We start from the raw sequence: 25,759 nt of genomic DNA on the forward strand, positions 1-25,759 counted from the left end.
AGCTCTTAGAGGTGCATATATTTTGAGAAGTCAGCAGTTACAACAAAGTTATATTCAGCAAACAACTACACTTTAATCAAGCTCAGTCTCAGTTGCAGTCTTTGAGCTGCAAAAAAGTTAAATAACTTATATAATAAAGCCCTCTGCAGAGAGCAGTCGACAAGAGGGATTTGTTGTAGCAGCGTTCAATAAAATTAGCTTAAGTTGTGTATATTTTGTGTGCTGAAAAAACAATGAGAGTTAAAATGAGAGCCCACATAATGTCACCCCCCAGATGCCTGTGACTCATCTGCTCCCAACCCTTGAATGATCTTCTCATGGATTGGATTTTGTAGGAGGCTGTGCACTTGGAAAGAGTGGCGGTGCTGGCTGATGGTACCGAGATTCCTGTTCCTGGCTGTCACACTCTGCGTGATGCCTGGACTTTGCATAGTATACATTGCTGCTCTGATTTGCATTCTGGGAGTAAGGATCGTATCTTCACTGGCCTGCTGTGGACACCTGGGACATAAAGAAAACTGTTAAGTAACCTCGCAGGAGGCTTCACATTCTCTCCGAGCCACCCATCTGTGCTACCTGATTCCCACAAACTCATTTCAGGCTGCCAGCCAGCTCAGAATATTAGTATCTGCCAAAAAGCTTATTTTAGCAAAGCTATAGAAAGTGGAATAGTTTTATTTAAGGTTTGAGGTTTTTCTCTGCATTAATTGCCTCCCTCTCCTTTTAATATTTTCAGTGCATCTCAGCCATATGAGCTTGATGCAGGAGGTGATAAAACTCAACAGTGGCATTGAACCTAAAATATAATGGTCAGGAAGGTAAAGGAGTAGTAACTTGCTTTTTTTATCTGCTGCTCTGGAAAACACTCCCAATTGCCTGATAAGGTTGTAGAAGTGTGCTCTGAAAGGTAGTGCCTGTGCATTTAGTCAGAAAGTGTTACAAAGCAGATCACTTTATATTTTTAAAATACGCAAAGATTTCAGAAGGTGTTGCATAATTTGACAGGAGAGCCACTTGGAATTCTAGGGAGGACATTTATGCAAATCCGCAAATCACATTTCTCCCCCCCCTTTTGGTTATTACTGTTCAAAGTGCAGTGAGATACCTAGGAAGAATTTCCTCAAGTCTTTCAAAATATTTGGTTTCCTGTCTTTGTTTGTCTTCACTGTGCAAGAAATGTTAAGTGGACAATAGTTCTTCATGGTTTCAACTCTTGACATAGATTTAATTGTTAAATGTGATTATGGATGAAGGCAGAGTGTCTGCTAGAGAGCAGTACTGTGCTGTTAGGGCACCATGAAACAGAGACATTTCAAGATGCTGAATATTGCTCTTTGTGCAGCTGTTCTGGGGGAGATTACTAACCCCTCCATTTGGCAACAGGATGAGTTGGCACATCCAAAAGCCCTCACCTGCTTATGCAACCAAAGAGAAGTATCTGAGAAAACAGCACATTTATTTAGAATGCAGTCTCCCTTGCCTGTTGTCTTACTCAGAAGTTTCCAAAATGAACTCTTTCTAGCGTGGCTGTAGTGTCGAGTCACAGAGCACTGAGTTGACTCCCCCCTCCACCCCTACAGATCCACACACCATTTTGGGTTATGAGTCATGATTGCCATGTTCCTCATGTAAATCATAGAATCATAGAATGCTTTGGGTTGAAAGGGACCTTATAGATCATCTAATTCCAACCCCCCTGCCACGGTTAGGGACATTTCCCACTAGACCAGGTTGCTCAGAGCATTGTCCAGCCTGACCTTGAACACTTCCAGGGAGGGAGCATTCACATCTTCCCTGGGCAACCCGTTCCCGTGCCTCACCACCCTCATAGCAAATAATTTCTTTCTTATATCTAATTTAAATCTGCCCTCTTTCAGTTAAAAGCCACTACCCCTCATCTTATCACTGCAGGCCCTTGTAAAAAGTCCCTCTCCAGCTTTCTCGTAGGACCCTTCAGGTACTGGAAGGCTGTGATAAGGTCTCCCCAGAGCCTTCTGTTCTCCAGGGTGAGCAGCCTCAACTCTCTCAGCCTTTCCTCACAGGAGAGGTGTTCCAGCCCTCTGACCATTCTTGCGGTCTCCTCTGGACCCACTCCAACTGGTCCATGTTTGGCCCCTCACTACAGGAAAGACACTGAGTTGCTGGAGTGTGTCCAGAGAAGGGCAACAAGGCTCGTGAGGGGTGTAGAGAACAAGTCTTATGAGGAACGGCTGAGGGAACTGGAGCTGTTTAGTCTGGAGAAGAGGAGGCTGAGGGGGGACCTTCTCGCTCTCTGCAACTACCTGAAAGGAGGTTGTAGTGAGGCAGGCATTCATCTCTTCTCCCAAGTAACTAGCGATAGGATGGGAGACAATGGCCTCAAGTTGCGTCAGGGGAGGTTTACATTAGATATTAGGGAAAATTTCTTTACTGAAAGAGTGGTCAGACATTGGAATAGGCTGCCCATTGACGTGCGGAATCAAACTTCACAACTCAGAGAGTTATAAAGCAGGTATGTTTATTGCGGCGCAGGGTGCAAGGGGCATCTCTCCTCCTAACTTGCACACCGAGTCACAAAGCATGCACCTATTTATTACAAAGCTTATCTAAGTAGGCTGGACTATTGTAATTATTTCTAGGAATTCATTATCATACTCCACCCCCCTTTAGCACTTGCGCAGTGTTGTCTGGTGGTCGTCTGTGGGGGTCTTCTGGATGAAGGTTCGTAGTCTTCCTCGCTGTGTGCTTTCACCTTTGGCTCAAAAATTCCTGAGTTGTCTGTGTTGGCTGAGTCCCAAACCATAGAACCAGTTTCAGCTAGAGAGTTGCTTCTTACAGACAACAAAGTTCTGGTTATCAGTCCTTGTTTCTCTTCGTCTGTCTTGCAAGCAGTCCTTGTTAGCTACATTTGAGCCACAATAGTCCTTGTTAGCAAGATTACAAAGAGCGGAACTAAATTAACAGTGTTTAACTCTTACCTTAACATAGATGCAAAGTTATATAACAAAATTAAACTAAAGCTATAGCAAAATCGAACTAATTGTCAATTTCCCACATCACCATGGAAGTGGTGGAGTCACTGTCCCTGGAGGTGTTTAAAAAACGTGTAGATATGGCACTTTGGGAGATGGTTTAGTAGGCATGTTGGTGTTGGGCGGGTAGTTGGACTTGATGATCTTAGAGGTCTTTTCCAACCTATGATTCTATGATTCTATGAAGGCTCCAGAGCTGGATGCAGGACTCCAGGTGAGGTCTCACCAGAGTGGAGTAGACGGGCAGAATCCCCTCCCTCACCCTGCTGGCCACGCTGCTTTTGATGCAGCCGAGGATACGTCTGTTTTTCTGGGCCGCGAATGCACACTGACAGCTGATGTTGAGTTCCTCATCAAGCAACACTCCCAAGTCCTTCTTCTTAGGGCTGCTTTCAATCCTTTCTCTGCCCGGCCTATATTTGTGCTTGGGATTGCCCTGACCCATGTGCAGGACCTGATACTTAGCCTTGGAAATTGTTGGAAGTAATCTACAGCACTTTTATAATTCAGTTTTTCTGAGTGAAATTTTTCAGTCTCCTGTGTACATATGTTCTTTGCTCTGTGGGAATGAAATAGAACGCAGATTAAGGAAACACGTAGGTAACACTGGCAGTCCCTCTGCAGTAGACTCTTCATAGGGAAAAAAGTCCACTATCCTTTGGATGTCAGATCTTTAGCGTGGCCACTACACAATAGGTTGCCATGTTACAATGTGTGTCACAGGTGTGTGTTTCCTATAACTATTTTGGGATACAGACCTCACCAGCTACACAATAATGAAACTCCATTTACACCTGATGACATTGTTGTGTGTAAATCATCCATGGAATGCCACAGTGTAATGTAACAGAGTGGTAGGAAATATTATGTTCTACAGCTCTGTGTGCATCCTACTCTTTAATTTGATGACTTCAATTTTATTTTGCAATCTTATATTGGGATTTAAGAGGATTTGGACTTTACTAGCAGCATTGTCTTTCCATGTGACAGATTAGCAGAGCAGGGAGCAGAGAGACTCTTATCATGGCTGACATGGTTGTTTACTATGTAGGAACCCCTTTCTCCAACCTCACATAATAATATTTATTACCTCAGCTTCTACAAGGATAATACTGATATTGACAAGGCGTGGATTTTCCCTTGGAAGTTAATCTCAATCAGCACAGGAACATTTTCATAGAAAATCATTTAGTTCTCCTGCTAGCAAAACTGCATAGTGTCTCATGCTCATTGGCCTGACTTTCCAAAAGCATAAAACTTCTTCATATACCTTAAAGTAAATTTTTCACATTAATAAAACCCAAAAACCTCCACAATATTGAAGAATAATCAGTGCGGAAATTCTAACTGAAATAGAGGACATATCTAAAGCCCTTTTTGCTTTGACAGCCATTACATATTATAGGCCTTATAGATATTATATACGTAGTGCTAAAATCACTAGACTTTATTAAACTGCACAATGTCACTGGGAAATGGTGACTTCCCAAGTTGTGGCTGCATGCTAAGTGAATCCAGAGTATTTGACAAACTCATCCTCCTGTGGGCATGATTATGATAACAATGGTTTCAGAGGCTAAAAAATTGCAGCCTTTGTGGGACAAGCAGCTGTCCTCACAATGGCTGAACCAAATGTCCCTGGGTCCCGCTTTTCACCCTCCCTTTTTCTTTCCTTCTTTGCCCTTTCTCCTCCTCTTCTTCCAACCCCACCCCCCTTTCTTTTGGGGCTTTTTAATTAAATGTCTTGAGAGTCTTCTCATCCTTTGGGATAGTTTCCTAACACTCTCTTAGCTGCGCCCTCCCATCATGCCCTCTTATCTTTCTCATTCCCTCCCAATCTACAAATCCAGATTGAGAATCTAGCCCTGGGTTTCCAATACCCTTATTTTTCTGTTGTATCTGAAGCACTTGCTTTGCATAATAAATAATAAAAGATACTAAATAAAAAATAAAGCCTTATGCAGGTACTTTGTTATGCAACTAGCACAGCTATTGTCAAAACCCTATTGATCATCCTGCTTAAGGAAAGTATAATTTACATTTTAATCACACAAAATTAGTTGCTTTATCACTTCATAAGGCATTTAAAGCAAAGTAGGCATATGGACATTATGTCCGAACACGTACTGCCTCACTTCTTCCTCTAATACTGTGCATGTCTCCAGCTGACCCACAAGCATACTGGAGGTGAGGTAAATAGAAACACAAACAGAAGAGCTATTTAGACTGAAAGATAATGCTGCCAGGAAAACAAATGGCTCAGAATTGGCCATAAGTAAGCTTAAAGTGGAAGTTACAAAGTTTCCAGCCATCTACGCATTGAATTTCTAGAACAATATTCCAACAGAAATGGGGTGTGTGTGTGTAACTAGATATTATTAAATGAGCTTTGATCATTTTTGAAAGGGATTAGATGACGTGACTGTGTGTGATAGCGGATGACCAGATTTGGTGGTCGAAGATGTCACTTCTATAGCCCTATATTCCTATGTTTCAAACAAAAAGGAAGACTTTGTTCCAAGTAAAACAGTGGGAAATGCTGCTGGAGACCAATTTGTACACATAAAGCTGTTCTTGACTGACAGGATCAAAATATATTGGCAAGTGGTTACTTCTATGCCAATGGGATAGTTGCATAACCAAGACATGTATGCGTACCTGCTCTCCTTACGGGTAATGGCAATGCCTGTCCTTGATTGCTACTGACCAAGTGCTCCTTTTACCCATTGAACTTGCAGTGGAGCAGTTAAAGATTAGGTGTAAAAGGATGTAGGTGCAGGATTCCTTTCCAAATGGTACAAAAATCATGTTTTTCTGGAACACGCTTCCAGGGATGAAGGTCTTTTGCCATTGCATTGCAATATATGGCTTAGAACAGAGATGCCATCATGCCAGGAGGAAAGAAAAAGCACACTAAACACGGGCTGCAGGAAAATGAACATAGAAAATGACAGAGGAGGAAGGAGAGATGAAACACTGTTCTTCATGGAAAGGAAACAGGTGGTTACAAAATTTAACTGTTGCATGAAATCATACTTGAATTTAATTTCATAGATTTGCTTGAGCAATAATTGGAAAATCATTTGCTGGCAGCTCATGTGCTGGCGTTGTGTATCTACAGACAATGATTGCATTACGATGAGAAGTGGGATGCCTGTAATGAGAAATCCACCACCCCACTCTGTGCCAGCTCCTGTGTTGTTAAGCAGTACATGAAGCAAAGCAAAGCACTGGAGGGAGTGAGAACAAGTTCATAAACAGTGGTACATGAAACTCCAGCCTGCATCTCACATTTTGCCATGGCAGAGAAGGCTCCACTTCTCCAAGCTCGACTTCAGGCCATTCCCATCTGACAGAAATGAAGCTGTATAACATGACAAATATTAGAGAGGAATTTCAGCACTCCTCAAAAATAAAGGGAAAAGCAGACAGTTTGATTGTTCCATTTAACAGGACAAAGCCTGTAGACTGTGAAAATTACCAGAACTGACATTCAAAATGATGAGTCAGGTCCCAGAAAACATAATGAGACGGACTGAAAAATGAAAAGCCCTTTAAAAGAAGAATGTCGCTGGGAATTTCTTCTTTATTGACCTTCTGATATATGAACAGTGTGTGTGCGCTTCCTTCAGGCACAGATCACCCAGGAGAGGGGGCTGGGAGGAGTATAAGGAGATTGTAGATTGTCCTCCCTGTTTCAGTGCCACTAGCCTGAATGGCATTTGCTCCTGTGTCAAGTGATGCTGTCATGGTTGCTGTGCAACTCCATCTCTCCTGCCAGTTTAATGGGGAACTTTGTCTGCTTGTGCTTAGGTAATATTTTAACGTTATTTCAGCAGCTATAACGATCAGGAATTTAATCTTCCAAAGAAAAATGTGATTCTAAAAATATTTCTACCTCTATTGTCAGCTTGGAGTTTTAACAAAAATACCAGAAATCTTGCAATTTATGATAGCGTCTTTAGAATTGACAACACTGAAAAAAAGAATACAACTTGTCTCACTAAACCTAACACTGTGGGCTTTGCACAGGTGTAAGACTTTTCATAAAAATGACACATAGCCAATGTTAGCTGTGACCGTATATGTACTACTTGTGTTCTGGTATTTGCAGCGTAAAATCCCATATTATGAAGTCTCTTGTCCCAACAGCTGAGCTGCAGATGGGTGTAGCAAGAAAGAATGAAAGGATAAGAATAGAAACAAAAAATTATTTTTGATACCATGCCCACTCATGGTGAGGCACTTGCTGCTACTCCTGCTTCTGAGGAGATACTAATGCTCTTTTGGAGAGTGAAGGGACTTGTACCCTTATCTCCAGGACTATTTACATTTGCATCAGTACTTCTATACTTCATGAGACTGACCCTAGATTTTTCTCATCAGAAAAAAACTGTGTGAGGAGGCTGCTGTTCTATAGCCCACTCACAAATCGCCCCACCTGCAAGATTATTAATGAAAAATGTATTCCCTTTGTCGTCAGACACCTCGTGTTGTGGTCCACAGAGCCCCTCTCTTGTGGGATCAGTGCCTTTCTCTGGGGCGAGAGTTATCTCTGAGATCAAGGGAAGCTTTGGGTGAGTTGCAACACATCAGGCTGAGGTGTGATAGCTGCTTGTAAAGAAGTGGGTTAGAATACAGTTTAACAATTCCTGCAGATTAAGCAATACGTCAAATCCCAGTTAAAATTAGATGTTCTCTCAAAGCTGTAAAAAAAATTCTTGGATTATGTAATGTGTAAACCCAATTCCCTAAAGGTTTAATACAATACTAGCAGTTCCTCAGTTTTTTGTTGCCGACCATTCACAAGAAGTCTGTATGTGTAGTACACTGAAGAGTTTTTGTAGCGTTGTGAGATTATCAGAGAAGTGGCATGGTGGTGATGAGCATCAGCATTCAAAACCCCTAAAATAAAGAATGAGACTGGAGATAATCTTAAGAATAATCTGTTTACAAACACTTTATTCCAATTGATTATTTTTTTTGTATTAAAGGACCGTACCCTCCACTGATGGTGCTACTTTGGGGATTAGGTATCAAAGACCCAACTGGCCTCAAGGCTTAAAACCACAAAGAGAGGTGGGGGTGGGATTTGGCGGGAACTGGGCAACAGAGAAGGAAGGACGAATGAGCGCAAGGGCAGACTAGGATGCAGAGGAAAGAGGCTGGGGTCTGGTTAGGCAGGTGTCTCTGGGAGAGATGTAGCGTAGATGGGCAGATGTGGAGGACACGGGGAAAGAACGCCCTGGGCCAGAGAAAGGTCAGGGTAAGGGCAGGAATGGGCAAAAGGTGAATAGGAACTACAGTGTCTCAGACCTGCTGCTGAGCAGGGGATTTGACCAGGTGACCGGCCTAGCAGGTGAGGGAAAGGCTGTGGATGTTGTCTACCTGGACTTTAGTAAGGCCTTTGACACTGCTCCCCACAGCATCCTCCTGGAGAAACTGGCTGCCCACGGTTTGGATGGGTGTACTCGCTGCTGGATAAAGAACTGGCTACATGGCCGAGCGCAGAGAGTGGTGGTGAATGGAGTTAAATCCAGCTGGTGGCCAGTCATGAGTGGTGTTCCCCAGGGCTCAGTTTTGGGGCCAGTCTTGTTTAACATTTTTATCAATAATCTGGATGAGGGGATTGAAAGCAACTTCAGTAAGTTTGCAGATGACACCAAGTTGGGTGGGAGTGTTGATCTGCTCAAGGGTAGGAAGGCTCTGCAGAGGGATCTGGACAGGCTGTATCAATGAGCTGAGGCCAACTGTATGAAGTTCAACAAGGCCAAGTTATGGGTCCTGCACTTGGGTCACAACCACCCCATGCAATGCTAGAGGCTTGGGGAGGAGTGGCTGGAAAGCTACCCAGCAGAAAAGGACCTTGGGGTGTTGGTTGACAGCCAGCTGAACATGAGCCAGTAGAGTGCCCAGGTGGCCAAGAAGGCCAATGGCATCCTGGCTTGTATCAGGAATAGTGTGGCCAGCAGGAGTAAGGACGTGATCGTGCCCCTGTACTCGACACAGGTGAGGCCTCATCTCGAGTACTGTGCTCAGTTTTGGGCCCCTCACTACAAGAAGGACATTAAGGTGCTGGAGTGTGTCCAGAGAAGGGCAACAAGGCTGGTGAAGAGCCTGGAGAACAAGTCTTAGGAGGAGCAGCTGAGGGATCTGGGGCTGTTTAGTCTGGAGAAGAGGAGTCTGAGGGGGGACCTTATTTCTCTTTACAGCTACCTGAAAGGAGTTTGTAGTGAGGTGGGTGTTGGTCTCTTCTCCCAAGCAATTAGTGATAGGATGAGAGGCAATGGCCTCAAGGTGTGACAGGGGAGAGTTAGATTGGATATTAGGAAAAAAATCTTTACTGAAAGAATAGTCAGACATTGGAATAGGCTGCCCAGGTAGGCGGTGGAGTCATCATCCCTGAAGGTGTTCAAAAAATGTGTAGAAGTGGCACTTCAGGATATGTTTTAGTAGGCGTGGTGTTGTTGGGTTGATGGTTGGACTTGATGATCTTCGAAGTCTTTTCCAACCTATGATTCTATGATTTGATTGCACTGCACACAAACACCTCTGAGTTCCCTTGGCTGCACGTTTATGTCACCCTCCTCCACTGGCTTTTTCTCGGAGGATGATTCCTGGCTACAAACACTATGTTTAGGGCAGTGGTACTGCCTGTGCTGAGCTCTGCTGCTGGCCCATCTGCTTCCACCTGGAAAAAATGCTGAGGCTGCAAAACAAAGTGTTCTGGTGTTGAAGATCACCAGCATGAGGGTTTCTGGTTAATAACATGTTGTCAGGCTACTTTTTTTTTCCCCGCAGGATGCTTTATTCTGGCTTCTGTGACAAAGGAGGCCACAGCCTGCAGGACTTCTGCCTTCCCGCCTGCAGAAGTGGGAAATACAGTCCTCAGAATGGTGTTGTAAGGCGATTTCCAGGGTGACCAGAAATGAAAGATGTTGAGCTAGGGTGAGAAGAGGGACAGACCAACAGCCCAAGTCTAAGTGATTTCTCAGGATGTTCTGGTGAAACTAGGAGATGAAAGAGGGGGAGTTGAATGAAATGCTGGTTGAATAAATCCCAGCAGTGCTCATTGCACTGTGAAGGCATTTAAAGTATCAGCAGATGCTGCTCAAAGGGACTTACCTAGTATATGAGAGAAACCTCAGGAAGAGGGTCCAAAGTTTAAGACAGGTAATGCTGTCCTGGAGTACTTGGATTACAGCCCCGCCTCTGCCACAGCGTTTCTTAGGAATATCATTGATTTATGTATTTATTATTTTTGTCACGTGCTGGCTAATTGTTCGTTCTTTGTTTTCTGGCTCTGATTCTGTATTTTGTTCCGTTCATACTCTATTTGCATTTTTCCAGGGCTCCATTCTTTCTTGACCGTGGGATGGGTGAGGGAGCAGGGGAAAGAGGAAAAGAAGAGAGCAACTTTGCCTTTCAGCTGGGGCGGTTTGCTGGTCCTGGCATTGTGCTTGAAATTCTGGGGTGCTGGAGATGTGACTTTCTCCCGCTTCCTCATGACCCCTCTCTGCTCAGCTGGAAAATATAACATGTCCAACCCCAGAGCTCTCCGTGAGCGAATTGTGTGATCTGAGCCTGGCTGACAGGGGATAAAGGGTGCTCAGGTGACTGAACACAAAATAAAGTCCCTGGTCAGCTTCTTATCCTTTCAGCTTTAAAGATTGTTCATGAAACTCTTCCCATCAGTGTTTTATGATGCTACGTCACCAAATCTGTTGTCTATGCATTTCAAAAGCCTTGGTGACAGAGTGCCTGAAAAATAAAATCCTTGTTCTATAGCAGTTTATTCTGTTCTATTAGTGATTAAAGTATTCGTCAATGTAATTGCCAGTTAAACTTGCACTTTGCACCAAATCTCCAGGGGCCCTTCTTGAATTTGCCAAGTGTGAGACGTTCATTTTTCTGAAACATTTTCTGTCAATGACACTATAGGTAATGTGGGTAGCTACGTCCACCTAACACTTTCCATTTCGGATCCTGTTTCCATGTTAATATAAATATCCAAGTAGTGACATGGCACCTGGGTTTTGGAAACACTTGCAGGATCATACTTTTACTGAAAATGGGTCAACTGCTATAAATTGTCCCCCATCATGGACTTCAGTGAAGCTATTTCAGACTCCAGCAGCTGAACATTTAGCATATAGTAATCTTGTTGAAAATCTATGGATCTCTGGATAATCCCAGGCAATAAGCATTGGGTTCAACACTTGCGTTAGTCCTAGAAAAAGGGATTGCAGAGGCAAAGTTTTTAACTTTGAATGACTACTCTACTGGCATGAACAACAAGTAGAGATAAAGCTAGAAGTGCATGATCTCTCAGGCTAGCCTCATCAATGCAGTGAACAGTAATTATTTTCCATTTGTCAGGTTAAGCAGAGAATAATTTAGTCTTCCTGAAAGACATGGTTGGTCAGGAAAAGAGAGAAGAGATGTCAACCTGTATGTTAACTAACACAACAAGCATTTTCTCAGCTCACCTCCAAAATAAAAGAAAAAGATATATATCTACCTAGCATCAGTGGAGCTAGATTAATTTTTTTCCTTGAAAGTTGCAACTGGATGTATTTGCTTTCTCACAAGTTTGATAGTAGACTAATAAAAGAGATCCCCCTGCCCATGTACGTAGTCAACTCCCCAGATTCTTTGAGAGTTTTGGGGAGCAGAAAGGGAAGAAGGTGGAAGGAAAAAAAAGTCAGCGTGCAAACCACACCTGACAGTTAGTAAAACCTGAGGGGTGGGTAGACTATGCCTACTTCAAAGAACACAAACAAATTACATGTTTAGAAAGGCCACATTTTCGTAAAGGCATGTTTGAAATGAACTTAAAATATCTAGGCCATATTTAGCAGATGACTGAAAAGAAGGAAGAGGGTTTGGTATATCAGCTTTTCAGAAATAAAGGCAGAAGCCGTCTTTTGTTAATACTCGGGATTAGCAATTTAATTAGCTTAATCTTTAATGCGGGAAATTACCTGGTAAAAATGAAACTAGTCAGCATTTGCAGGACACTTAAAATATTTAAATGAGTAAAGGGCAGATTTTCAATGACATTTATATGTCTACAAGATACATTTTTTTCTCTAGACAACTAATTTTTTTTTTTTTAATGCTTATACTATTTGTTCCCAAAGGTTAAATGGGAGTTTATTTACTATGGTGGTGTTGAGAGGACTACTGCGGGCTTTTCTTCATCTCATTGCACTTCCTTGCCACAGACAAATGATCTCTAATTGCCTGATATTATCATGTTGTACACTGAAGACTGTGTCAAGACGAAAATAACATGACTTTTTCTAAGTAGCCCACAAAAAGTAGGCAAAAGCAGTGATACTGAATGTGATTTTTTATCAGACTGAGACATTTTTGATCGCAGTTACCTAAATATCATCCTGTTGTCACAGTAATTTGATGGCAGGACATCACATTTGTCTGTGGAACATGTTTTCAAGGCTAGCAGCTGGCCTGTGAGTTCCCTGGCAAAATTAAAAAAATATTCTCATTATACTGTGTTAATGTTTCACTGTACCTTCAAATCAGACAATCTAGTTCTCGTCATTTATGGCAAATAGGTGCAGAGGTATTTATTTATTTGCTTTCTTTATGTGAAAGTGCTTTTTGTGCTGAAGGTAAACTGAAATGAAAATGTACTCTTTCTATATTATTTAAATCAAAATCTTAACAAATCTATTTTTCAAAGCAGACAGATTTTTGTAATTATGCCATCCTGGTATCTTGGTTTGTTAAAAATTCTTTCTTGTCCCCGCACAAACAAGAAAAGAAACAAAGCCAAGGAGAACTCTTGAAACAGATGTCAATCAAATGTGAAAAAGTAAATGGAACTTAAAAAAAAAAAAGACAGAAAGTAATATTAAGAATATTCCCATCCAAATAAAATTATGCTTTATCTGGGACAATAACAACTGAAAAATTAATAAAGAAATTTAGTTCGTATGATGAAGTTCCTTCACGCTTACTTTATTCTGTCTGTACTCTTTATCTTTTAATGCTATGTGATTATAGCTTTTACTTTATGGCATTTTTTTTTCTTTCTTTTAATGGCTAAGCAGTGAGAACGAAAGGTTGGAAATGGGCATCACATACAACAAAATCACTCTCTGTTGAAAAAATCTGGTGGTTGTTTTTCCTTCCTTTGCTTTTCCAAAACAAAGCTCAAAAATTTGTGCCTCGTGATCAACCATTTCAGCTTTTCAATTATTTGAGTTCAATATTATACATAAAACATTCACTGGTACATTAGCGGAGAGCATTTCTTGTGATCTTGTCGTCTTCTCTGTCGTGTTCTGCTCAGACAATGCAGCCAGCGAGCGCCTGGTTTGCTTACCCGCTCTGTCTTCACAGCTCTTATGCCCTTAAAAGCTCTGAAGGGAGAGTGAGTCCAGCTTCTGAGGTGTTAAGATTTGGTCTTGATCCTTCAAACTCTAAACATGCGGCTTTGGGTAAAATCTGTATATTTCTAACAATAGCTTCTTTTTTTTTCTTCCTCCTCTGGTTTTAGGCTTACTTTAACCTTATCCTGTCCCATGGACTTGAAGAATTTTCCTATGGATGTACAGACATGTACAATGCAGCTAGAGAGCTGTGAGTGTCTAAATGCTTTATCTATCGAAGAACAAGTGGGTGGTTAGATAGCATCTACATTTTTGTATTTTTGTGGTGGGACTCAACATTCCCAATTTGTAAGGGAAAATCAGGGAGGAACAGACCTTTTACTGTCCATCACCGTACTGTGTGGGTCCCCTGTCTCTGTGCTGTTCCTGCTCCCTTCCCTTTTCCGCTCCTGGGGCGCATCACCTCTCACTTTAGATGTGGGCTGCATCGCTTCCAGGGATCACAACAGCAAAGCTGTGCAGGAGAAATTAAATCTCAGGAAAGTAAGAGCAATTAGTACGCAGCCAGGTATTAGGTATGCTTGATTAAGACATGCTATGGTCTTTTGAAAAATGGTAGCAACATGTCTGATGAAGGTACTATAGATACACTTATAAATAAATTTAAGATAAACACGGCCAAGGCGTGGACTTGGGTACCGACACACACTCATCCCTACTGTGTCGCTGTCAGCACGCACCTTGTTTAAGTGTTTCAGCACACAGCTTATTTACCCATAAACATGTAGCCATTGCAGTCAAAAAGAGAATTCAGTGAGTCAAAGCCTCCCTCTTTCCCCTCCACACTTTTCAGTGGTAAGTTCACAGGCTACAAAAGCTGAAGTTTTCTTTTTTGCAAGGGCCCAGCATCCTACAGTCTAGAAATGCTTGTTTAGTTGGTGCCCACCCACTGCGTTGTCAAAGAATGATGAAAATAAAGCAAAATGCAGGCTGATACATAGGGACAGAGAGATGTCCTTACAGTTGTAAACAGTACCTTTGATGTGCCAGGAAAATAATTTTTTAGTGGCAAACCAGGACAGTATTTCAGAACACAATGGTGTTACTTGCTGCTCTTAATAGAGTAATAGTGCAGTAATAGTAACTGTTAACTAACGGCAATAGTGCCATTATTAATTAGAGAGTTTAAAATTATAACTGAGATAACATGTGTTACAATAACAGACAAGTTTCTCAGACATAATAATATTTGCTTTTGGTGTTATCCAGTTAGCTACCATCTAATGAACTCTGATTTCTTCATTTTAGTTGGCTACACTATGAATGATCTGATATTTGAGTGGTTAAGTGATGGACCTGTGCAAGTTGCAGAGGGTTTAACCTTGCCACAGTTTATTTTGAAAGAAGATAAAGAACTTGGTTATTGCACAAAACATTACAACACTGGTGAGCATTATTCTATTTTTTCCTATTAATTTCTCTAATGGTATCTATCATCATTTGTAAAGGGAAAAATGGGTAAAATAAAAAAAATAAAAATTAGAATTTGATTCAGTCACACTTATTTTTAAATCTGAAAAATGAAATGTTCTCCCTTTTATTTTTGTTTGTCTGAAAGATTTTGTTTCCAAATTTCCTTTAATTTCATTAAAGCTAATCGAATATACATATTCTAATAGCCTTAAAATCATTAAGGAATTTAAAATCTTAAAAAAATAATTAAAAAATCCAGTTGTTTTGATTTTGTTAAAATTAAACTTTTTTAACAAACAGAATCTTTTCTTAAATATTGATTCAGCACTTTTAAAATACTGATTTTTTTGAAATGGATTTATTTCTCCAGCATATCAATGTGCCAGTGAGGAAAAATATGACATTTTCACCAGCTTTTATGGGTGGTCTCATTTATGAAATGTGGTATGTGAAAAGACAATGCTTTCATTTTTGATCTGAATAGTATACAGAAGTGAAATGTTGGGAAATTAAACATCAGTTTAGTACTGTAATCTTTTTCCTATATTTGCGTTTTTGAAGTTTCAAGTGCTGTGTTTTCTATCTTTAGCTTTGCAGAGCAGAAAGAATGCTGTCAAAATTTGGATTTAGCTGCTTGGAGTTTATTTAACAGGGACAGCATTTAGAGAAAGGTTTGCTGGGTGCTTGCTGAGATTAGATATAATCCCTCATCTAAAATAGCTTTTTCATCATTTCAGTGTAAGAGCCAGTCTGGTTGCATCAAATACATTTGTTTCACTATGTGAAATAACACTATGTGAGAGGTTCTACCTCTGCCAAAAACGTGACATTCATTTCTTATGAAAACTATTGGGTTTATTTTTTACAAATTCAACCTCTCATTTTGGAGCCTAAAGTGCCGAGGAAGGAAAACTTTGTGATTCAGTCCAAGACCCGAAAGGTGGACTGTTGTGACTTCTCATCTTTTCTCACACTTCAAGGGGATAATAGTAAATTCCGATAGACAGAGCTTACCCATTTGTAATTTGGATGATATAAAGTTTAGCCATTTCCCAGCACGTAACTCAAACTCTGAGTAAGGAATGTGTCTGTGTTTCTAATTACTGTCTAATAACCGTTTTGCAGGGTCAAACACTGAAAATAAGAGGGGGGGGGGGAGAGCATGAGCAATAGCTTCCTTGTATACCCATGAAGACTCCCCACAAAGGATAAAACTTCCAATTAGTAACTCCCACTACACGTAGTTAAACAAAATTTATGTCTAATTACCAAAAGTTAAAAGTGTGTGGCCTGGCCAGGGAAACTGAAAAGCAGTGTTCAAGCAAAAGAAAATTTTGCCCACAGGCACCCACATTCCTGTCTTCCCTATAGCATGCTCCTTCAGGTTTGCTGTAAAGTGAGAACGTGGATAAAAGCTGTGTTATCCAGCCTCCTCCTCCTCCCCACACTGCAAGAGTCTCTGTCCCGGTGGCATGGCAGGAATATGGAGAGCATGTGACAGATTGGGCTATGCTAACGCCGTTGCTGCTGCTCGTGGCCACCCCGCACCTTTTGAGTCCCCTCCTGTATGGGCAGACCAGTAAGGATCAGTTGCTATACAGGTCTCAGAGTCTGTCATCAGGGTCACAGGTCAGGCTACTCAACTGGTCAGGCCACTCATATATGAACTTCTGTCCTGCCAAAAGATGTTATTCAGTTCTTCTCCCCTCCTCTCTTTGCCAAACAACCTCTGCACTGTCCTGTATGCAAGCTCTCGCATCCTGCCATTCAGCTTTCTAGACTAGCAAAAAAACATGTCTGCATCACAACAAGGAGAAAAAAAATTACTTTCACCTGAAAGGATGAACAAGGAACAATGCATCTTCATGTGTTTGACCAACCAACACAAATGAGACCCCATTTTTGCACTTGGATTAGTCTACCACAAGTGAGAGCCTTCACAGCACCCAAACCACAGTCATGGTACACAGCCATTTGAGAGAGCAGCACAGAGTGATGGGGTTAGTAGCTGATGAACTGTTGCAACTCAGGACTCTGCATTCTCAGTTGCATCACCAGCCCCACTGTCAGGGGGGTGCAATCCTAAACTTCTGTCCTCCTCTACCCTTGTGGAGCAGCTGTCTGCTGTTTGAAGGATCACTCACCTCCCACAGGAGGCGGTTGTGGGTTTCCTGAAGTTAGACTTTTGGCAAAATTCAAAGCAGGCTTTGAGCTGATTCTGCTGTGAGAAACAATCCATAGACAAAGGCAAATTACATGACCAGAATAAGAAGGAGTGTGATCTACCATAGGACTGTAAGACTGATTTTTTACAATTTGTCTCTTTAAGTATGTTTGCTAATCTCATGTAACTAAAAGAGAAAAATGTTGTTACCTTTAAATACTAAACCTTACATAGTGACTAAAGTGAAATCTTATGAAAATTTGCAAGAAGAAGCATCACATTATACTTTTCAGAGGTGAAACAACTGTGCTACTCTTCATTTTCTCATTTATTGTGAAGAACTGGGCACAGTCTGCTTCAGGAGTCCCATGCGTCTCCCAAGCTAGTGTACAACAAGTGGCTGACTTGCATTTGTGTATCAGGACCTGCTTATAGTGTTAGGTTAGGCAAAGCATCTAACTTCTGTTCAGAAAACAAGATAAAAATGTGCAAAAAGCATTTATGAAAGTAATTTCATGTTCTAGGAAAGTTTACATGCATTGAAGTCAAGTTTCATTTGGAGCGTCAGATGGGATACTATTTAATCCAGATGTACATTCCTAGCCTGCTGATTGTCATTTTGTCCTGGGTTTCTTTCTGGATCAACATGGATGCTGCTCCAGCTAGAGTTGCTCTGGGTATCACTACAGTTTTGACAATGACTACGCAAAGTTCAGGATCGAGAGCTTCCCTCCCAAAAGTAAGGAAATCATTATGTACCACCTATTTGTTATTAAGTAGAAATATTTGTACTAATTTTGAAGTTTCTGTAAGTTCTGTGTAAATATACATCTGATAAGAATACAGGAGAAAGTGGTAGCAGTGTGATGTTAAAATGTTGTAATGCCCTTGCATTTGGATTAAGGAAATTTTCTGCTGTTTTGCGGGATGGCTAGAGGGTTCAAATTTCATGTGCATGCTCAGGCTTTGTACAGTTTTCTGGAAGAAAGCTCAGAGGTAGATCAGTTTACAATAGTCTAAGGAAGTCACAAGATGTACTCCCTGAAGAGTCCTCTTTACAGCAGTCCAGCATCACAGGGACTGGGATCATAAAATTGCTCTAGCAGCAATAAAAGCACAAATTCTGACTGTTTGTACAAATCACGATGCATTCCAAAAAGCATGTTGTATTTTGCTCCACTTTACCCTCAGTATCACATTTAGTCTCACTACTCATACTCTCGTACTGTAATTTGTCCAAATGGAACATATATAGAGCAACTTAAAACACTGCACAGATTGTGTTACTCTTCTGTTGGTAATGAGGAGGCATCACTTAAAAATCTGGTGACTACAACAGTTGGTTCAGCTTCACTTTTTCACTTGGAGATATGTATAATTTTCCATGCAAACTGAAAGCCTTTCATATATTAACCCAGAATTTCAAATCAATTTTTTGTTAACATTTAAGACATATCAGTCAATATTACTAAGTGAACACTCTGAAAAGAAAGTCAACAAAGAGATAGTCTTGGCAAGGAGCATGCAGGCTCTGCAGACTGCAAATTTGGAATCACTGAAAAATGTGTCTGGATGGTACAACACGATTCCATGCTGATACACTCCCAGTTTCCTTCAGATTATCTGACTTGAGAATTAGAGGTGGTACAATCACTGCAGTGGTGATTTCCACCCAGATTTCCAACTGGGCAAACATACCCTGCCAAGAAGATCTGCAGCATTAGCACTCCCCAAGTGCTAAAGCTTTAGAAAGACTTTTTGTCATACACTTTTCATCCAGCTGAAATGTTTCTCCCTTTTGTATTCTGCCTTGTTTGAGTAGAAAAGTATTTGCTGGACAATTTTCTGGGCTTCTGCTGAGTAGAAGAAATGGGAAGATTCAGACCATGTTGACTGTGGCAATATGACTATAGGAGAGATTCTTCTCCAGCCTCACGATTAAATACTTTTATCTCAGTAGCTGTCAGAGAATGATGATGCTCTGGCCCTACACCATCCTCTCCTAGCGTCTTCTGCTCTGCTGCTTTGCCAGAAGATAGGTGCTAAGGAAAAGTACCTCACTAAAGAGCCCAGCACACTTATTTCAATCGGGCTACACCCATTTGTGCAATTCCACTGTATAATTCAGCTGAGCTGTACTTTACAGCTTTGGTCTCTATATACGTGAGTTAATCCCTGTGGGGTCTTGTGAAGGTGCTTCAGTTGACCTAAAAACATGATTCTAAGTAAATGCTAGCATACCTGCCAGCTGACTCCCACCTCAGGTGACTCAGGTGCCTGAAGAAATATGGGACTGACCACAACCGAAGTGTTTCAAAACAGGCTTTGTGTGCACAGGTAGTGGCATGGCCATGTATAGACATACATGTCTCATATCACTAGTATCTGATTCCTTGCATAATGCAGCAGCAAGCTTTTTCTGCTGTTGCTGGCACCTAGCTTTTTTAAAACCTCATCTGTAACTTAATAACAAAATTGTATTTCTCAATAAAATATGTTCAGCTGAAACGTGTTTACAAATAAAAATATGAAAAGAATTGGATTAAATCAGTGTTAAAGCTGAAGTCCCAAAACCGGTCTTTAAAAGGAACATTTTTCTGAGTCCTGTCTACATATTGCCAAGACACAGGAAGTTAGGCTGTCGATAAAACATCCATTTAAAAACTGCTCCAAGCATGAATATCTAACAGAATAAGACATGACAGGAGGGTTATTTTTGCAAGAGTACTGAAAAAACAGAAGCAACTTTGCTTTGTGAAAGCAACCTAGATTCGAATAAAAGACTTATATTTTTTCCCCCATCCTTCTTTGTGTCCTGTTCTTATTACCACACATACATACGAATTAACTTTACCTTAAATTTACCTCCTGTCTCAAGCCAAGTGTTTATTCTTTTTCTTCTTTATTTTACTAGAGCTTTACCACAAAAAGACAACAAAGCATCAAACCTCACCAACTTTGAAGGAACTAATTCCTTTACCTAAAAAAGACAAGAATTGTCATGAGAAAATTCCTGCTGAGGTTTTTTTGTCAGTTTCCAAGTTACTATCTAAATGATGAAAGTGGTATTGTTTAGAATTACCTACACATTGTTCCAACCCCGGTATAACATTACATGACAGAGTTCTGTTTGCTTAAAACTGCTCTTTTCCATATTAATAACTAATACTCATTTTGATACACAGAATTCGTAATGGTAGGTCATGACAACACAGATATTAGGTTTTCAGTTTTTGAAAATTAAGCATAAACTTGAGACTGCTGAAAAGACAAGGCAAGAAGGAGTGTAAAGGAAATGAAACAATGAAATTAATTCCGGCTGATGCTCATATTTGCTGCGAGACAAACGTCTAGAAAGCCTCTTCCAAATGAAATGTAATTATATTTCTATGTTAAATTTTTGTAGTATTTCTGTAGAGTTATTCTCTTCACAGTATTTTGAAATTCTGGCTGGGAATATAGGGTAAAATTTCAGTATCAACAACATACTAATTAAGAAATCAATATGCATTTTTCCCCTTATTCTTCCACTAAGTTGATTGCTTTGTTACAAAAGGTACGAATAAATCACAAAAGAATTTACAGCCCAACAAATCTACCGTTCTAGGAAGGCAGACTTGCAGTGCCTGTTTCAGAAAACAGGAAGGTGTTCTTCCTCTACAGTTTAAGTATAAACTGAGCAATACCGCATCCCACTTCCTTCATGAAATAATGAATTTCTGTATAGAATCTGCAGATATTCACCAGATTCTCAACCTCCTTTTTAGTGATGAAATTTTTTGTGTTTGTTACAGAAGACTAGTGAGGGGTCCTGTGACCACAGTTACCCTTACCGGATGTGTTAGAGGGTGTTAAGGAACTCATCCAGAAAGCTGCGGTTGAAGACCCTCCCTCCAGTTTGGCTAATCCATTGCTGAGACAGCAAGGAATGGTGGTCTGAAGTAGCAGAGTTCCTATGATCAGTTCCCTTTCCCACACATCCATGTGTATAAGTCTTACCCACATCTGATATTCTACATCCATATTCCTCTGGTTGTGTCATCGTTTTCCACTTGCAGACTTTGGCTAGATAAATGTTTATGCACCCAGCTACAACAGCAGTTCTTGCCAGTCAGCCAGTTGAGCAGAAATCCCAGTTGCCAGCTGGGTGATCAGCGTGACCACACATCCACAGTGAAACCTCCAGGAAACTGAGCTTTCTATGCGAGTCTTGTGTGTGAGCCTGAGAGCTCTCTTGCACCTAGGGGTTGCTGGACTGCTTCTATGCAGAGAAACTCTATGGCACACAAATCAGGAATCTGACATAACCTACCATTCATCCATGCAATACTTGGCACATGACTAGATCCAAAGCTTTCTGGAATTATCTGACCCACGCCACAAAGAAGGCAGCATGTGCTCATCCAAATAAGGCCTGAGGGATGTCTGGGCATCATAAGGGACACAGAGACATAGAATATGCCACTACATGTTTTACAGTCCCAGCTGTGTATATGCATGGGGACTAAAGGGGGGGAGATCAAGGTACAATAGCATGGAATTGTTGAGAAGTGTTAGAAAACAGCTATTTTCTTCCAAGCATTGATTGACCGTTCACCTGCCATTCTGTTTATTTTTAAACAGCTTCCTTTTTGTTGAATCAACAGAATAAAATATTTTAAAGCATTTTCAAAAATACGTTTGAAGGAATAATGAGTTCTCTGCTGTGATAGTAATTGGGTATTTTTCAGATTGCTTTCTTCTTAAACCACTCATATAAATCAAACCTTAGCAATAACAGTTCAAGAAAATGAATTACTTTTAATGCTGTAAAGCAAAACATTTAGGATACTTTAAGTCAAATAAGTGATAGCAACTGTATTTTACACAGTTGCATAAAATTCATATTGTGTTACTTCAATGCTCAGTGCTTAATGAATGCCTGTTCCTTCCCCAGGGAGCAATCTGTGTGGAAAAAAAGTCTCATTCAAAGCTCACTGAAACCTCTGGGAGTTCTTCCATTCGCTTCATTTTGCTTTGGATCACTAAATGCATTACCAAATGCAATAAAAGCATTATACTCTAATAGGTGCAGAGACTTGCAAAACCAAAGTCGATGAAGTCTATCCCCTTTGGCAGTAAATGGCTGCTTTTATGTGATGCCCACTATCCCCAGCATTTTTGGAGATTTTTCAAGATTCTTGGGCTTTTAGCAGATCAGTCTGAGGAAATAATCTCTCCTTTTTTGAATGCCAAAAGTTATCAAGTATAGAAGCTCCAAGAATACAGCATGTTTTTTATTTTGAATTAAGCTTAAAATAATGCCATAACAAAAGTTAAAACAAGTGAAGAAGCGAGGAGAAATAATAATAAACAAAAAGGAATAGGTGCTCTAATCAGAGGTGATATTATTCTGTGCTCATTGGTTTTCGTAGGAAGCAGAGCACCTAAGGCGATAGCTTACTCTTTCTTGTAACAAAACAGAGATGACAAGTTTTGGTGCTGCATTATGGCAAAAAAACCCAAATAATATGATAACTTGGAATGGAAGCAGTTTTTTAGCAAATTTACCGTTACTCTAGTCTCAGGGTCTGAAGACGAAATATAGGAGTAATTCAGTGATCATGAGATATGTTAATTGGCACTTTGTTTAAATGGGTGTTTGAGCACTTCACACTGCTTTAAAAATTACGCCAACCCTATTTTTTTAGAAGTTTACAATTTGCTGTTGGAGACCTACTGCTCCTAAAACATTACCTTGATATATAATATGCCTGCCCTATGTCACATATTTACGTATTCTGATAGAGGAATCGCAAATTTCCACTCTTAAAAAAGTTGTCCAGAGGCCTTGAGCAGGCTTAAAAAGAAACATCCTAGTGGTTGTCATTTTTCTTGACCACAACAAAAGTGGACATGCTGTCTGAAGTCTTGGGAAGTCAGGCTGTGCTGTCAGGTAACCGTAAAGATCTACTCTTCAGTCGTCTGTCTATATAGAAACATTTTAGCACTCACTTGTTTTGTTGATTTCCATAGTTCTTATATGACTTTCTTTTTCCTCTCCATTATAGTTTTAACAGATTACATATATTCCTTTTTTTACTTATATTGAGAGAATCATGAAACCCACTTTAGCTCTTTTTTTTGAGCTTGGCAAAGCTAGGTGCAAGTAAATGTTGTATTCAACGTTTCCAATATCCATTGCTATATTCCATACACTATTGGAATCTGGATACAGAGACCTCTTCTAAACTATGTAACAAAGGAAATCATATTTTTCAACAAAAATTTCCAAAATAAAACAAGGGTCTTAAAGAAGTGAGCCTGTGTTTACTTGCTGTAAAATCTTGAAGCAATCACTTGAGTACAAACTGATTATCACTAAATATAAATTTGGTGTGTGAAATAAGCAGTCCTACAAAGTACTATAAAATAAATCCTGTGAAGTTGTTTATAAACACTTGCTCATAACTTTTAGTTCAAAAAAGGTGTTTTCTGATTCTGGTCTACTGCTTTTTCATACTCTGTTTCTTTATTCTTACTTCTTCCTCCTTTACTTACATCTTCTCATGAAAGATTTTGAGGCAAGATATTAATGCGTTAGTGCATGAGGTTGAGAGAGTGTTTGAACTGCAGTGGAAGATGTGGTACATGTACCGGAGGATATGTGATGTACCAGAGATAACTTTTCTAGCCACTTCAGGTATCAGTCGCACTGTGGCCATGTTAAACCAGCTTGAAAACACGTGCTTGGCCCTGATGAAAAGATTGTGTGGTGCCCAGGAACTTCCCTGCTGCTTCCACCTACATCAGCTGGTCTTGCAAAAGACACTTTCCCTTTGCAGATCTTGCCCCTGTGGGATCTATGTAGATACTTACAGAGCTAGCCTATGCAGTTACAACTTCACTGGGAGAAGTATTCTAATTAAAGTGATGTTGGACGAGCTTTGGCACAGTTATACGTGCTATGATTCTGCATGCATTATAGGAAGGAATTTTTTTCTTCCATTCCACTACCATTTCCAGTTCTTCAAAACTGAAGATTTGGATCTACTGCAAGGGTAAGAAGAAAAAAACGAGCAGTATCCATACTTTTTGTAAGTAGAGCAGGAGGAAGAAGAATGCAGATCTTAAACTGAGCACCTAAATCTGTTGCTACAAACAGCCACGTTATTCTGTTCAGCCTGGCCGCAGAGATGAGTTGTCCTGGTCAATCTTTGGGTCTTAAAGTGGTTACGCAGTGAAATTCTTGCTCCCTTCATTCTGTGCAAAGCTGACTAACAATATACTGACTGGATAAAGACTAATACAATTCTGTTCTATAGCAGGTTCTACTCTATGAAAGTAAAAAAAACCAACATTGAGTAAATCAGTCACTTTTTCCACTGTACTAAATCTAAACTTTAAAGTTTGCTTTTCTGTGTAGTGAAGACAGTGGTATTTACTGTACTACAAAAACAGTAGTTGCTGTCATGCGTGACAGCTAAAAATACGTGATAAGATGTGTCTGAATACCTCTGGGATGTAGTTTGAGTACTCCTGGCACTTCCTCAGCAGGTTTTATAATGCAGTCATCTGTGAGGAGTGGCATTCGGAAGAGCCTATTTCAAGCACCAGACAAGAGTTGAAGTTATTGTGCACCCCAGTCTGCTGGTAGTTTCATAACATTGGCACGGTGCTGGGGCTCTCCAGCTTTGTTGTCGCACCCTCCAGGACCTTCTGGTGGCTTTTAGCAGTTCTCTGAGGAGCGCTCTGTGCTGCTCTTTCACACACATATGCACTGCAAACCCACTCTGAAGCAATGACATGTGCTGTTGTGGCTCATTCATTTCAAATGATTGCAATCCTTGACTGTGTTTGATAATCTTGGAGTATTACTTATGAATATGTCCTGTTCATATTTCATTTGAATTAATGTTGATGGGACGCCCTGGAGTCTGGCAAAAACACTTTCATTGGCAGTGTACCTTCAGGCTACTGCCTTCCAGTCCGAGCGTCAGTGCACACTGCATGTGGCTGTTGCGGCAGCTGGGCCGTTGACATCTCACTCCCCCAAAGTTGTCTATGAGATACAGTGCGACCATATGAACTCTGTTGCTGAAATGGCAGGTCTTTTTTCCTTTGGGAAATGTTTCTCTGGAAAAAAAAAAGTCGATATTGATGCCTAGCAGTATTAACCCCTTCCTCTCGTCCCCCTCTCCCCACCCCCAGCGAGAAAACAGAGAGGCAATTTACTTTTTTTCATGGATACGTCAAACGAACTTCTTCAGGAGAAGGAACTAAATGACTCACTGGCTTGTTTTTATTATAGTGTCTGTGATATGGCATGACTATGACTTTAATTTGCCAGTAGTGGGGGACACTATTCTCTGTTGTAGTAGCATCAGCTTTGGAAATGAAAACAATTCTAAACTAGGCAATGGCAAGAAAACAATATAATTTGAATATAGTCATGCACTCTAGAATGCATCATTATTCACAGATCTTTAGTAATAAAATTAAAAACTCAGATGAAATAATCTTGTCTCTTGTCCTCCATATTTCATCTTCCTAGGAGCTTGGAGTTAATTGAGATGTCTTGCCTCATAGAGAAGGGAGCATGAGAGCGAAGAGCTTTGATCCTCAGTAGCTTGTATCTGGTGTTAGGCCTCCCTGCCTGTGAGACATAGACATAGCGTGCTGTCTTTCCTTATTCTAACAAAGGTTAAGGCTCTGGAGAATTGAGCCCTGACTCTCAGTATGTCTGCAGGGAAACTTACGTGACTAAATCA

At 40.6% G+C, this 25,759-nt stretch overlaps 1 protein-coding gene across 5 annotated transcripts in view; it reads left to right on the top strand.

Moving 5' to 3' along the window:
• Positions 1–25,759, top strand: part of GLRA2 (glycine receptor alpha 2) — a 132,313-nt gene that overhangs the window by 35,647 nt on the left and 70,907 nt on the right. For all 5 annotated transcript variants that reach the window (XM_075428759.1, XM_075428750.1, XM_009940638.2 and 2 more), the window contains 3 exons: positions 13,540–13,622; positions 14,681–14,818; positions 17,534–17,748. In XM_075428759.1, the coding sequence (XP_075284874.1) occupies positions 13,540–13,622; positions 14,681–14,818; positions 17,534–17,748 (436 nt within the window). The remainder of the gene's footprint in view (positions 1–13,539; positions 13,623–14,680; positions 14,819–17,533; positions 17,749–25,759) is intronic.

Source organism: Opisthocomus hoazin, chromosome 1 (genome assembly GCF_030867145.1).
Source record: "Opisthocomus hoazin isolate bOpiHoa1 chromosome 1, bOpiHoa1.hap1, whole genome shotgun sequence".
Taxonomy (NCBI): Eukaryota; Metazoa; Chordata; class Aves; order Opisthocomiformes; family Opisthocomidae; genus Opisthocomus; species Opisthocomus hoazin.